The sequence below is a fragment of the Diabrotica virgifera genome, chromosome 5 (assembly GCF_917563875.1).
Source record: "Diabrotica virgifera virgifera chromosome 5, PGI_DIABVI_V3a".
NCBI lineage: Eukaryota > Metazoa > Arthropoda > Insecta > Coleoptera > Chrysomelidae > Diabrotica > Diabrotica virgifera.
In genome coordinates this window covers 117,893,438-117,908,891 of record NC_065447.1, presented here as the reverse complement: position 1 = coordinate 117,908,891, position 15,454 = coordinate 117,893,438, and the positions used below count along the sequence as shown (strand labels likewise).

The 15,454-nt window shown below is 32.8% G+C and overlaps 1 protein-coding gene across 3 annotated transcripts in view; it reads right to left on the bottom strand.

The window, feature by feature from the left end:
- LOC126885120 (sensory neuron membrane protein 1-like) overlaps nucleotides 1-15,454 on the bottom strand; it is a 163,005-nt gene that overhangs the window by 43,330 nt on the left and 104,221 nt on the right. For all 3 annotated transcript variants that reach the window (XM_050651552.1, XM_050651554.1, XM_050651553.1), the window contains exons 4-6: nucleotides 14,472-14,732; nucleotides 9,608-9,819; nucleotides 2,494-2,779 (exon numbers count right to left, since the gene is read on the bottom strand). In XM_050651552.1, the coding sequence (XP_050507509.1) occupies nucleotides 2,494-2,779; nucleotides 9,608-9,819; nucleotides 14,472-14,732 (759 nt within the window). The remainder of the gene's footprint in view (nucleotides 1-2,493; nucleotides 2,780-9,607; nucleotides 9,820-14,471; nucleotides 14,733-15,454) is intronic.

Here is a 15,454-nt window from a genome sequence, read left to right as displayed (position 1 = left end):
GATTTTTCTATCTAAATCTACAAACCAGAAATCTTCCTTCTACATAGCAGAAAAAGTGTGTTGCACCTATTAGGTAGGTGGACTACAATAATTATTCTAACGTTTAATGTAAATAGTATTAATTAGATAATTGTTATTTTTATCTATTTTTTCTTTCATGTAATTTTTATTGCATTTATTTTCATTGTTCCTTTAAGCTTTAAGGATTTCTTGATTAATTTAACAAAAAGAAAAAATAAACTGATATATTTTCTTGATTACCGAAAAAAATTTACTTTTAAAAAATTTGTTGAATAGACGATGGAAGGTCACATTCAAAATTATAAAAAAATATACAGACTGCCAATAAAAAATTTAAAGTTAGTGCTTGTAACTAAGGGATTAAAATTTAGGGCATGATTTTTTATACGCCATAATAATGTGTATTAGTCCGTTCTTTAACGGTAAAATATTGCAAAATCTCTAAATTTTAAAGAACCGCTTGGATTGACATGCAATTTGGCATACACATAGCTAACAAGTCAAAGAAAAAAAGTGATATTGTGCCGATATGTGCTTTTGCCCTGGGGGTGGTTTTCACCCCCTCTTGGGGGTGAAAAAATATTCGTCCAAAGAAAGTCAGCAAATGGATAAACTGGCTAATTTTAAGTAACTTTTGTTCTATAGAGTTTTTTCACTAAGTCAATACTTTTCGATTTATTTGGCAGTGAATATGTTCATTTTTTCAACAAAATAACCACGCTTTTAGACGGTTTTTCGCAAATAACTCAAATAGTAAGTATTTTGTCGAAAAAACGTTCTAAGCAAAAATATAGCCTGTAAAATTTTTAAAAAAATGATGTATATATCACGTCTCTACACCTAGTAGAAGCAGAGTTATAGCTAATAAAAATAGGTTCATATTCGTCAAATTCCAAATGGAATACTTTAACGTGAAATAACCAAAAATGAAGCACATTTCGGGGAAAACTCATTACAACTTATTTAAAGGGTTTAAAAATGCTTTATTTTTGTTTTATAAAAAAAATTTCTAGCATGAAAATTAAACAAGTTACGCTCACAATAAAGTTAGTCCCTTTTGGTTTTGGTAAAAAAATCGAGAAAATCACCCCCTAATTAGTGTCTTAAATGAACTTAATCGTTACGACTTCAAAAGTTTCTTGACTCGTGTATATATTGTTTATATGATCTGTAAGTTTCATCGGTTCAAAGTCCTTATTATTGAAAGGGCTGTAGTTAAAATGGGTTGAACGATTCACTGATCACGAATGTATGCAAATTTAGAAACACCAAATCTTAATCAATTTTTGTCTAACAGAAAAACAAAAAAATACATGATATTTAGAAAAGCAAATCTGACTTTTTTTTTGTTTTTCGAGATTTTTGGTATCTCTAACAATTTTTAAGTTATTTTGAAAAAAGGTATTTTTCAAAATTTAAATTTTTAAAAATTTTACTTCGAAACCAAATTTTTTCAAAAATAAGCACTTTGAATCGATGAAACTTACAGATCATATAAACACAACATAAGTAAAATAATTTGTGGAGCGGTAACGATTAATTTCATTTAAGTTGCTAATTAGAGGGTGGTTTTCCCGATTTTTTTTTGAAAAAACAAAAGGGACCAACTTTATTTTGAGCGTAACTTGCTTAACTTTAATGCTAGAAACTTTTTGTAAAAACAGAAATAAAGTTTTTTTTAAACACTATAAAAAAGTTATGATAGGTTTTCCCCAAAAAGTGCTTAATTTTTTGGATATTGCACGTCGAAATGTTCTATTTTAAATTTGGTGAATATGTATCTATTTTTATTGGCTATAACTCCGGTTCTACGAGATCCAGAGACCTAACGCGTACACCACTTTTTTCCTTTTTTATAAGCTATATTTTTGCTAAGAACGTTTTTTCGACAAAATACTTACTTTTTGAGTTATTTGCGAAAAAGCGTCTAAAAATGTGGTTATTTTGTTGAAAAATTAACATATTCACTCGTAAATAACTCGAAAAGTGTTGACTTGGCGAAAAATCTCTATAAAACAAAAGTTACTTAAAATTAGTCAGTTTACCCATTCCCGGACTTATTTTGGACATATATTTTTTCACCCCCAAGAGAGGGTGAAAGTCACCCCCAGGGCAAAAGCACACATCGGCACAATATCACTTTTTTTCTTTGACAAGTAAGCTATACGTATGCCAAATTTCATGTCAATCCAAGCGGTTCTTTAAAATTTAGAGCAAAAACCGTGAAAGAATGTACTATATAGAAATGGAATAGATCAGTTTTTGTCCAATTCGAAAATCTGTATTCGTTTAAGGGATATATCCTGAATATTAGTATAGGACACTATGTACACACCACCGTATATTTCGTTCTAAGATAAACTGGAGGTTTTGATATGAGGATGTATCGCTACGTTTGGTGAACAGATCGAACAAATAATAACCAACGAAATGGCGAAAAAATTTGCGTATTTATTAAAATATTAAACTTACCGGATCAATGTTTACATTCATAATATGATCTTCATGGACTGGGCTTAAGCCTTTAACTTGGGTCAACAACGATTCATCTGCGTCCAAGAAATGCGGCAAGCTGGCTATAATTGGTGCACCTACACATTTCGATAATTCAAATGTTCCTGTTTTAAGGCATGGTCTTGATTCTGGACAGTAACATTTGTCAGCTGGATTGTTTTGCTGGTCGCCTAAATTTCCTTCATATCTTCGTACGTTAATTCCTTTAACTACATCGTCTCGAACATAGTCGAGGGCAATATTCCTGAAGATGATTTAATAAATAAGTAATATAAAGTAAATATGTATACGTCATTAATAATCAGGCACATCATAGCTAAATTAAACAATAGTAGATAAGCATATAAATGTGTTAAGTACATTATAACCGACATATACGCCAGAGATCTAAGTTGACATTGTTGCCCAATTACAAAAAATTCTTGAATTCATTTTGAATCAAATATATCACATAATTATTGCGAGAGTGGATTATATTATATAACAAACAAATTAATATTCAATGTAGGTACCTCCTCTATTGTTAAACCTGATTATGGATGAAATAATAAAAAAGTAAGAACAAAAAAGACACCAAATGGGAGAAAAACAACTTAAAATAATCTGCTATGCAGACGACGCAATACTAATCTCTCAAAGTGAAGAAGATAATTTACAACGGATGCTGCACCAATAATTTAATATAACCGCTAGGAAATTTAACATGATAATTTCCCTAAAAAGGACTAAATGCATGGTTGTAACAGCAAATCTAATAAGGTGTAAATTAGAGCTGGAGGGTCAGATAATAGAACAAGTCACGGAGTTTAAATATCTAGGCATCACATTATCTAGCTACTTCTTTATGTACCATGTTCTTTCAGAACGTTGGTTACCATCATAGCTATCTTAATTTTATTCACTGCCACCCTAAATAGCATGCTTGTATCAACACCATACCAATCTCGCAAGTTCTTCAACCGTGAGGTTCTTCTTCGTCCTGGACTGCGTTTGCCTGATATTTTTCCTTGCATAATATTTTGTAGCAACCTATATTTGGGACCTCTCATTACATGTCCGAAGTACTACAGCTTTCTCTGCTTGATGCTTTTTATGATCTCAGTAGTCTTGCTGATACGTTCTAGTATTGTGGAGTTTCGAATCTTCTCCACCCAGGAAACTTTTAAAATTCTTCTATAGCACCACATTTCGAAAGGCTCAAGGCGATTTAGATCGATTTTATTCACAGTCCAGGACTCGACACCATAAAGTAAGACCGAAAACACGTAGCAGCGAAGTAGGCGGATCCTCAATGCTAATTTTAGGTCTCTGTTGCATAACACCTTGGACATCCTTTTAAAAGCGGCTCTAGCCTTCTCTACCCTAGATCTAATTTCGCCGTGACTTTCTGCGTTACAATTTAGTTGCTGTCCAAGGTACACGATTTTATCAACTTGCTCAAGTTTGGTATTATTTACATATATAAACGGTTTTATATGCTGCTGTTTACTTATTACGAGTATTTTGGTTTTCCGTATGTTCAGATCCAGATCTGCCTTCCTACAACTCTCAACGACACTATTAAGTAGTGTTTGCAGATCTTCTTGACTAGAAGCTAGGAGTACTGTATCGTCCGCATATCGCAAAGTATTGATGACTTCACCGTTCACAAGTATTCCTTCTTGTTTTTCAGAAAGAGCCTTTCTGAAAATTATTTCGGAGTAAACGTTGAAAAGCAGTGGTGACAAGAGGTATCCCTGCCGTACTCCTATTTTAATATTAAGAGCTGATTCCACACCATCTACTAAAACTGATGTTGTTTGATTCCAATATAAATTTACAATTATTCGAACATCTCTGCCGTCCAAGCATGTCTTTTAGAGCTTCGATCAATATAGAGTGCTTAACACGATCAAATGCCTTTTGGAAGTCAATAAAACAACAGTATATGTCTACAGATATATCTCGACATCTTTGAGCAAGTACGTTCATTCCAAACAATGCCTCTCTCGTTCCAAACCCGTTACGGAACCCAAACTGTGTGTCATCCAGGTATTCCTCGCATTTATTGTAGACTACGGAGAGCTCGAAACAGAAGTGGAAGATCAGGTGAATAAAGCAAACAGAGCCGCAGGTTGCCTGAATAAAACAATATAGAGAAATAAAAAAATATCGGAAAAAAGTGAAAGGCAGAATTTACAAAACAGTCATCAGACCAATAATTACATACGCGGCAGAAACACGACCTGATAGAGAAAGGACAAAAATAATGCTAGAAACAGCAGAGATGAAAACACTTCAACAACTCTAACAAAAAAGTGCAAATATACAACGGAGATGCAAGGTGGACAACATTAATAACTGGGTGAAAAACAGAAGAGAAGAATGGAACGACCACATAAGCCGAATGACAACAAATAGAGCAGTAAGGACGGCGAGAGACGGTTCCCCAATAAGAAGACGATCAGTGGGAAGACCACGAAAACGATGGAACGACAACTTACTGGAGGCACATTGAAAAACAGACAGAGTCATGTCTACACAAAAAGAAAAAGACCCGCAGAAAAAAAATATTTTGGCGCCCCCAAGTTGTGATTGTGTCTGCCTATTATTTGTAGATAATAATTGAATGTGTTGTATTGAATGTTGAATGTATTGTATATTGTATGTACATGTATTTTCGGAAATCCAGTGTAACCATAGTAACAGTAGGTATAGTCCAAGTAACCAATAGCGTGAAACGGATCAGATTTGTAGGTTTTGATAGTTCGGTTTTAGGCTATAGCCCGGTGGCTGGTTTATTCTGGTAATTATATATGTAAATAAAAATATGTACTTTTACTTAGCAGGATATATCCTATAATATCCTTAAATTAATATTGACCATTTTTATTTACATTTCATGTAGGCCGCCTACTTTTGTAACATCATGCTGAACAAAATATTTGTATGCAAATGCATACTGAATGCAAACTCTAGACTCTATTAACGACTTGCTTTTCAACTAAAACGGTTATCTTACCAAAACGATTAAAATGATGTGGGTTAATTGTAAACAAGAAGGGATAAAATTTAGCCGCCTTTAAAACCAGTCTACAAATTAAGTTATTACGACTATACCTATTTTTATGCTAAAGATATTTCTTACGCCTATTTCATACTTTACGACTTCGGTCGTCACGACAAACGGTCGTAACGACAGTTAGTCGTACATTCCATTAGTCCAATACATAAATGTACGGAGCCCTTCACACAGGACGACCACGACTAACTGTCGTGCCGTTGCTCCTCGCCTGTCGTCCAATGTCACTGCAATGGATGACGGTCGTGTCGTGCCGTGCTATCAGTGAACCACGAGCATAAATGAGTGCTTCCATACTTAACGACAGTTAGTCGTGTAGTACCAGTGAATTCAGTGGCACGTACATAATGGCAGACAATATAGATGGGGAATTTTTAATTGGACTGGTACAAAGTAAACCAGTGTTGTGGGACAAAACTTGGATGTGTATAAAGACAGAAATGCGTCAAGGAGTGCATGGCGTGAAGTATTGGTGGAGGTTAACCCTGATTTTGAAAACTTAGAGGACCAGGAGGAAACTAGGTAAGTTGTACTTACTTTATTTTACATTTAAAATATACTCGTAGATTACAAACCTGAATTTTTTAGCCCATTAATTTCCAACGTTATGTAAACGCAACATTTTTAATTCTATTATTTTTAATGTATTACTACTTGAATAACATTTTTATTGCTACATTTTATTTAGAACAGAACACAAAGTACAAATCTAATAAAATATTTTGAAATAATTATGGCATGTAATGTAGTACGCATAAAGATAAAGACAAGAAGAAGAAGAAGTATTTTGATAACGATTGGAAGTGGAAATCGAAACTTCAAATAAACTTATTCATAAAATAAAATTGTGGCTTATTCCCAACTAAAATAGTAAATTGCATAAGAGAGCACAAGAAAATATCTTCAGAACAATTATTATTTTTTTATGTTATTTAATTACAAAAGATTATAATTAGGATTTTTAATAAAAATGCTTATTTTAAAGATATGTTGCTCATCTTTGTTTATTTTACTTCTTATGAAAAACTATAGTCAAATTTCATGTTATTTCCTATCTTGAGCAAAATTCTATGAAGTATACAAAGCTATAATAAAACTCTAATAATTCAATAAAGTATTAAGAATTTTAATCCCTTAGGCTTAGGAGATAAGCTGGAAAACCCATCGTTATACCTGACATGTAATAAACTAAACTTTGTCTGCAGAAAGCCCAAATTTATTATATTGTTGTAAAATAGTACATACCGGCACATTTGTCTAAATTTATATACGCACCAATCACATCTGCAGATGTTCACAGAACTTTTTCTACGTATAAATAATTAGTGGAGTCACTGAAGGTTTTCACCTCCGATTTCGTTGAACCTTCATCGATTTTCATGAAAATTGGTAAGTAGTTAGAAGATACTTCAAGGAACAAAGGTGACATGACGTTAACTTGCGCTTCTACCCTGGGAGTGGTTGCCACCCCTTCTCGGGGGTGAAATATTTTTATTAAAAATAATACCAGAAATCGATAGAAGGGCAACTTCTAAGCAAAATTTGTTATATAAAGTTATTAACATAAATAAATCAATACTTTTTGAGTTATTAAATATCAAAGATTTTATTTTTTCTTAAAAAAATGCATGTTTTAAAGAAGTTTTTCACGTATTACTCAAAAACTATAAGCTTTTTTAAAAAAGCTATTATTACCAAAATTAAAGATAATAAAAAATTTAATACACTCACTACTTAAGGAACAAAATTAATGTTATTTTAAAGTAAGTTATGGGTAATTGAATGTATATTTTTTCGATGAGTACTCAAATCTAAGTATTCAAGCTTACATAACGGGAAAACGATGCATTTTATAGAATATACTTGTTAAATACTTGTCAACGTACTTCGGAATACCTATCAAATGAGCTTCAGTAGAAGTTAATAGCATCAAAATTAAGCAAGTTATGATGAAAATAAGAGAACCCTTTCGATTTTTTTAGGAAAAAGTTAAAAACTAAACATACGCCATTTCCGCAAAAATTAAAATGTGTAGTAATCCTCACAAGAATTTCTTTATGTTATCATAGTTAATTATTTCAACAAATTTGACCGGTTTAGAATGCATATTTTTGAAAAAAAGGTATGATTTAAAAAAATCAGAATTTTTAGAATTATCGTACTTTTCATTTTCTTTTGATAATAACTCCAAAAATACTCAATATACGTAAAAAATGATACATAACTAAATTTTAGTTTTTTCTGTAGCAAATACTTTACCCATTTTACTATTTTCGTAGAGTAAAAAATAACCGAGATAGAAACGTTTAAAATTTCAATTTGGCTGCGAGAACCATGTAACCGGGGCCATTTAACCTTTTATTTTTTAAAAAGTAAGAGGTATAAATGACTATTTTGACGTTTTTTAATAGCTCTTGGAATAAAATTTTAACCAGTTATTAGATGAACTTGCTACTTTAAGATATAACGGAGTTATTTACAAAAAAACAATAACATTTTTTAGAAAATTTTTTAAAAGATACATTTTGAAACATTTTTTGTGCATAAACTTTAATGCTATCAACTTGTTCGAGCACTTGTTTGATAGATATTTCAATGAGCTTTGACAAATGTTTAATAAGTTTATATTATAAAATGCATCATTTTCCCGGTATTTAAGCTTGAATACTTAGATTTGGGTACTCGACGAAAGAAATATACATTCAATTACCTATAACTCACTTTCAGTTAACATTGAAAGGTTTTTCTAGTAAGGAATTTATTTGATTTTTTATTAGCCTCAATTTTGACAATAATAAGTTTTTAACTTATTATATAAGAAAAATTAAAATCTTTGATCTTTAATAACTCAAAAAGTTTTGATTTATTTTAATAACTTTATATAACACATTTTGCTTATAATTTGTCGCTCTATCGAATTGTGGGGTTATTTTTTATAAAATAATTTTCACCCCCGAGGAGGAGTGGCATCCACCCCCAGGGTAAAAGCGCAAGTTGGCACCATGTCACCTTTGCTCCTTGATATATCCTCTAACCCTAACCACTCACCAATTTTCGTGCAAATCGATGGAGGTTCAACGAAATCGGAGGTAATAGCTCATATTCACCTTCAGTGACTTCACTAAATGTATTATGTATAAATAATAAATTTTTGCCCGATTCATTCTACGCCTTGTGCTCTCTACGACAATAAGATGAATACTGTCGTAAAGTGTGAAAGTCCGATGAGCACGACAAACGGTCGTACGACCGTTTGTCGTGACGACCAAATTCGTATAGTATGAAAAAGGCCTTAGGGTACGGACATGCCGAAGGTACCTTCCTTTCAGTGTTATATGTGGCTTCTGAAGTGAGTGACACGTTTTCTGGAAAAGTTAAATTTTAAACATTAATTTACACATTTTTCTACAATAAATAATAAATATTAAATAAATAATAGTAAATAATAAAATTTATTCAGTAATTTATCACGCCATCAGCAGCTCAATCGCGATGTAAATGAACTATTGTGTTCTGGCATCGACATCGCTGTAAACCGAGATGATAGGTCGCGAGGGTGAACTGGTGAAACATCCTTGGTATGTGCGATCTCATAAAAAAATGAAGGTTTGTTTTGACATAGATGTAGCGATCGCGATCGCGACCTCCACCTCGCATATCCATAGGCGTAACCAGGATGATCCTAAGGGGGGGTTACAACTACTGGAAAGGGGGGAGTTACAACTACTGGAAGGTCTCTGAGGGATATGGTGTTAAGCGTATAGAGCTTTAAAGTCCATCCCAATGGGGGGGGGGGTCATAACCCCTAAAACCCCCCCTGGTTACGCCTATGCGCATATCCATGTATCTTCGGCATGTTCGTGTTCGTACCCTTAGAGTTTTCCGTCACTCGTTTTGAATTTGACTTTTTGAGTTTGCTACATTAATCTCTTGTTGTAAATGATTTTCTGATAAAAGCTATACAATGTTTATTATATTATTTTGACGTTAACCTAATTGGATTTTATTTACCTGCATAAGTGAGTAGTATAACATTTAATTCCTTCTTCGGGTTTTAGAAGTGGAGGTATAATCCAACCATCCGTGCCTTTAAACCTGTTGCATTCTTCAGTTCCCCACAATCCAATATCCTTTTTACCATTAACTTCTAGTACTCTTCCCAGATCTCTGTAATTTTTAATACCCCTCATGATTTTAATTGTGTCAGCAATAGTGGCGTTCCTCTAAAATTCGAGTAACGTTCTAGTAAACAGAGTTTTAATAAAAAAAACAAGAAAATGAGCAATTATATGGACACCTTTTTACCAATTTGTTACCGAGGAATAAAAAATGTTATGTTAGTGACGAGTTTTCAATTTTTATAATATTTTATGTTTGAGGTAACAGTATCTTACAGTTGAGTCCGCGAATCTTTACCCGTGCGTCATCATTTAAAGCATACGAAATAAGTCGATGGTAAGTCGAAAATTGAAATTTACTAAACGCAACAGCAAGTGACTTGCTGTTGCGTTTAGTAAATTTCAATTTCCGACTTATCATCAAATTCATGTTGTTCTGAAGCTATTTTCTTGTGGCATTTTTGCAATCAACTAGTTTTCAAGGGAAATAAGCCACAATTTTACTAAAAAAATGATTTTATTAACGCTTCGATGCCCAAATCGGGTGTCGTTGTCAAAATACAAAAAATATTAATGATTAATATTTTTTGTATTTTGACAACGACACCCGATTTGGGCATGGAAACGTTAATAAAATCATTTTTTTAGTACAATTGTGGCTTATTTCGTATGCTTTAAATGATGACGCATGAGTAAAGATTCGCGGACTCAACTGTATGTGTTTCCTTCTTAACATTAATAAATCTATCGTTCATAGATAGACTGCCATTTAGTATCTAGTGATTGCCATTTATACCTTTTAATTATTCTGCATTTTCTTGGAACTATCTTGGAAATACTGCTGATTATTTTTTTGTTCCTATGGTGCAAGAAAAACGAAAAATACTGTTTTTAAAAATAACCATCAGTGTTGACTTTTAACACTGACGACCTTACAAGAATAGCAACCAAAAAAGGGATTACAAAGAATAACTAGTATCATAAAATAAAGCAAGGTAAAAGGAGGTCATATAAATTTTGTATAAGCTTCTTTTAGTTCTCTCTATTTATGTCTATTATATCTCAGTCATTTCCACATTGGCCCTGCGGATCTCTTTTAACCCTTAGTCTCCCATCACTTTTAGATTTTTTTGACAGTTACTTCCCGACGGTACTTTTAAGTCCGCTTTATTTTTTCGGTCATAACTTTTTAAAATAAGCTAAAAGCATAGTTTTTGCAAAGTCGCGCGATTGTTTTGTCACGAAGATTGAACACATTGTTTCAAATACAAGTCAATCCATTTGCGACTAAATAATCGTGGATTGACTTGTATTTAAACTAATGTATTCAATCTTCGCAACAAAACAGTCATGCGACTAGAAAATCGCAAATGGAGTCTGGCGCTTAGAGTACCTATAATTCTTATTGTGCATTTAATACGAAAACGTTTGAATGACATTTGAAGTATTAAACTTCAGCTCATAATTACTAAATGATATTTAACAGAACATTTCTCAAACAAATCTACTTCATTGTGACTCCAGCGCATTTGAGGTCTTGTAGTCTTTTCGCTTCATAAGGTGACCAGTTGCCTATATTTTTACTCCATTTACTATTCTTAACACATAGGTCGATCAGATACATCAGCGTATTCCAGTCTTAGTAGCAGCTTCATTTAGAATTTTTAAGTACTGCGTTAACCTTTTTGTTTTTCTGTCCCGGGCTTGGTCCAAGCTTTTTGACAGTGAAGCGAATGCGACTATTAGACCGCTATCTGACCGACTGTAAAAATAAACCGACTGATATTGGTAGCCCGTGAAATGTCACTTAGAGAATCAAATATGATAAATCCACTTTAATAATAAATCAATAATTTTGTGATTCTAGCAAACCTATCTAATCAGCCCTAAACATCCTAGATATAGGCCTCCTCTTCCTTCTACCATGCCTCTCTCTCTTAGGCAATCTGCATCCATTTCCTGGTATCCAGGCAAGAGAACAAGCTCTAATAACCCGGTCTATATAGACATTTGAAATAACAAAAAATGCCGGAGAGCCAAATTTTGGTGGAGAGCTAGGGTATACCATAACGAATAAAGTTTTAAAAGTCTCGCATTGATCCCATGTGTGCAACAAAAGTTATTCAGGGTCAAAGGTCAAAATTTGAGATTTTTTGGATTTTTTTCGAAAACGGTAAGTTTTATAAAAAAAAGAACCTTAAACCAAAGTTGTAGGTCTTAAAATTCTCTACAAAAATAGTCCTTACTATTTTTTCCTAAGAGTTGCCATTCCTGAGATATCGCGATTCTAAGAGTCACATTATACATGATATGCACACGTTTCCACACAACCTGCGAGGTAGTGTACTCGGGGCGTTTTTTTACCGTGGTTTTCCCTGTAGGCCTACTCCACTACAGTCGGAAAAATGAAAGAGTACCCATGAACGAACATATAAAACACGCTTTATTTTCTGTCACCATGTCACAAAGAAAATTGTCCAGTGCATGTACATGTAACAATAATTATTACATGTACTTGCGCTGGCCATTTTTTTGTGTGACACGGTGACAGGAAAATACAGCGTGTTATATATGTTCGTTCATGGGTATTCTTTCATTTTTCCTACTGTAACTGTTTTGACAATTTTAGGATAATTTAAGGAAACAATACCGGTCAAGTTCTAGATATTACCTTATTATTGATATTGATTATTGATATTGCTATTGATTATTAGGTTAACTATTGTTTTGATTTCTTTAGATAGTTTAATTAGATTCATATTCTTGAAAGTCTACTTCAACAGTCAAGTCTTCTTCGATTTCTTCTTATTCCTCTTCCTCTTGCTGGATGTTCAAAAATTGTTCAAATGTGACTGAGTCATTGGTCTCTTCATTAAAATCACAGGAGTCTTTCTTTGTTGTACTAAACTGGACATTACTGACCTTGGCAGTTGGTACACGCTAGAGAACACAGCAACCCGACTTTTTACATCCACATTTGGCACTACAACCTTTTTTGCAATTGGAAAAAATAGTGTTAAGGAGTTTTTCTGGAGCAGGTGGGAGTAAGGTTTTAATCGGTTCCAGAGTATTATCTATTAATTTCCAACCCCAGTCTTCTGGATTCAGTTCTTTGCCTAGCCATGTTTGAACTTGATAATATACTCGATACAAATGTTGAAAATCAGATGCTGATATTGGAGGAAGACATGATAGTTGTACTTGTCTCTTGTTTCGCGTATTTTTTACAAAAGTTAAGTATCGGTATTTATCAAGACAACTAATTTTTTTGGAGCTCCATAAACCACAAGAAGAAAGCCAATTCCTTCCGTAATTATTGTTTGCGGTATGGAATCAAGTTCTGTAAAAACTTTAAAGCAGTCAGTCAAATCTTTTTCTTTTCGAATAATTTAAGTACTGACGTTTTGCCCCTTCTGTACATTGCTGACGTAGTGTCGCCGCCGGTTATCGCATGTAAAAATAAAATGTACTTTTGGCATTTGGGATAAGCCGATAAACTTTTCGAAGAATATATCTCTGTTCGCTGTTGAGTCCTTCCAGGTTTCAGAAAATAAATAACTTTATCTACTGGAGTCCTTGCAGTAAGCAGTACTAACAAATCAACATCTTCACCAACTACAATTGCTGTGTTTATTGCCTTAAATTTTTCAATTGCTGTCTCAATTACATATAAGGATATCTGCGTCATTTTTATCTTGTTTCACTTCAATATTCGCAGCTGTTAATGAAACGAAATTTATTATTAATGTTCGCGAAAAATTGTTGTTGATTCGCTGGAACTGTTATATTTTCATCAAAGTTAATCTCGGAACCCGATGATGTTTTTGTAGCTCGACGACGTTGTTTTGCAGCTTTAATATTCTTTGTCGAGTCACTGTAGCCGTCAAATACCACTGTCTCTGTAAGCCCGTAATGTCTGCTAAGCCATTGTTTACAATAGACAATCTGTTCTTTTTTAAACAATGGTACAGCCAAACGTTTTTCAAAGCCACGTGGATAGAGGAAATTCAGTTTGGGACTGATTATCTTTTGAAGAAATATTTTCAGAATAGTATAATATATTATATAAAAGAGACACAAATAGGCATCTATACTTGTCTTAAGTGCCACATTATACGTGGCTTATATGTGCATAATATAATGTATAAAGTAACTTTAAAAATCGCGATATCTCAGGAATGGCAACTCTTAGGAAAAAAAATTGTAAGGACTATTTTTGTAGAGAATGTTAAGATCTATAACTTTGGTTTGATGTTTTTTTTTGATAAAACTTACCGTTTTCGAGAAAAATCCAAAAAATCTCAAATTTTGACATTTGACCCCGAATAACTTTTGTTGCACACATGGGATCGATGGGGACTTTTAAAACTTTATTTGTTATGGTAAACTCTAGCTCTCCACCAAAATTTGGCTCTCCGGAAATTTTTGTTATTTGCCAACTATTTTGATGTCTAAGTTGACCGGATTTTAATAAATTAACTACTAAATTAGATGGATACCAGGAATTTTGTGATTATATACCCTATTCCACGAATATACGCCTGTGTTGGATTATTTCGACAACGAATATTTTATTGTGCAAAATATGAAGAACGAAAATAAATTGCAAATTACATTGTTGTTTATTGGAATAATTATTAGAGGCATTTACTTTCGTACTTCTTATGTTGCACACTAAAATATTCGTTGTCGCGATAATCCAAAACAGGCGTATGTTGGTGGAATGAACCATACCTGTTTTTTATGAAAATACTTACGGGTCCTATTAAAGAAAATAATAATACATTTTTTTGTGTTGGTGATTCTTTTACTCCTTTCATCTGAGATTTTATTTGCGTGCATACTGCTTTTGAAGCAAAATCTGATCCCTGGCAATTTAATTCCATACCGTTAAACATAATATTTTTTACTTTATCTGTCAAATATATCGTCTTTGGTTCATTAAAAATATGCGTAATGGCTTGGTTTACTATCGACAATAACGCAGGAGACGTCGCTGTTACTGTATTAACCATACCCTAAAAGAAGAGAATATTATACGGGGTGTCTCAAAAAGTTAGCACCACTTCTAGAATGGGTAAAAAAAACTGAAAATTAATTGGGGATTGCTTAATAAAAATTTTTTTTAACGCCATCCTTTTTCAAGATAAAGCGTTTAAAGAAATTTTACACATTTTTTACGATTTTGCCGAAACTGCTGGCAACATTGTAATGACATATGGTGGATTGTAAGAGGTAGTTATCACATAGAAGGAAAAAAAGAGGTACATAGTTATTTTGCATTTTCTGACGTACTATTAGGAATTTTCTGTTCATCATTGGCGCGCATAAGGGTAATGGTCTGAAAATTTTAAAGAAAAAAATAGTACTTCACTGAGATATTTCAAATTAAAAAACATTTTTGAATTTCTCGTTTAATTTGTGACAAAAAATCTATTTTTCTTTTTTATATGACGCGTCGTTTTTATGTAAAAATAAAATATTATGTATCTACTCGTAATACGAATACATTGGAAGCGTTAAGATATTTTATTTTTTTGCATTAAAACGGTGCGTCGTATGAAAAAAAATAATGATATTTTTTTTGTTGCAAATTAAATAAGAAATTAAAAATAATTTCCAATTTGAAATATTATCTCAGTAGCATATTATTTTTTGTCTTTAAAAAATTCAGATTATTACCCGTATGCGCGCAAATAATGAATATAACATTCTTAAGTTGCCAGTAGTTTCGGCAAAA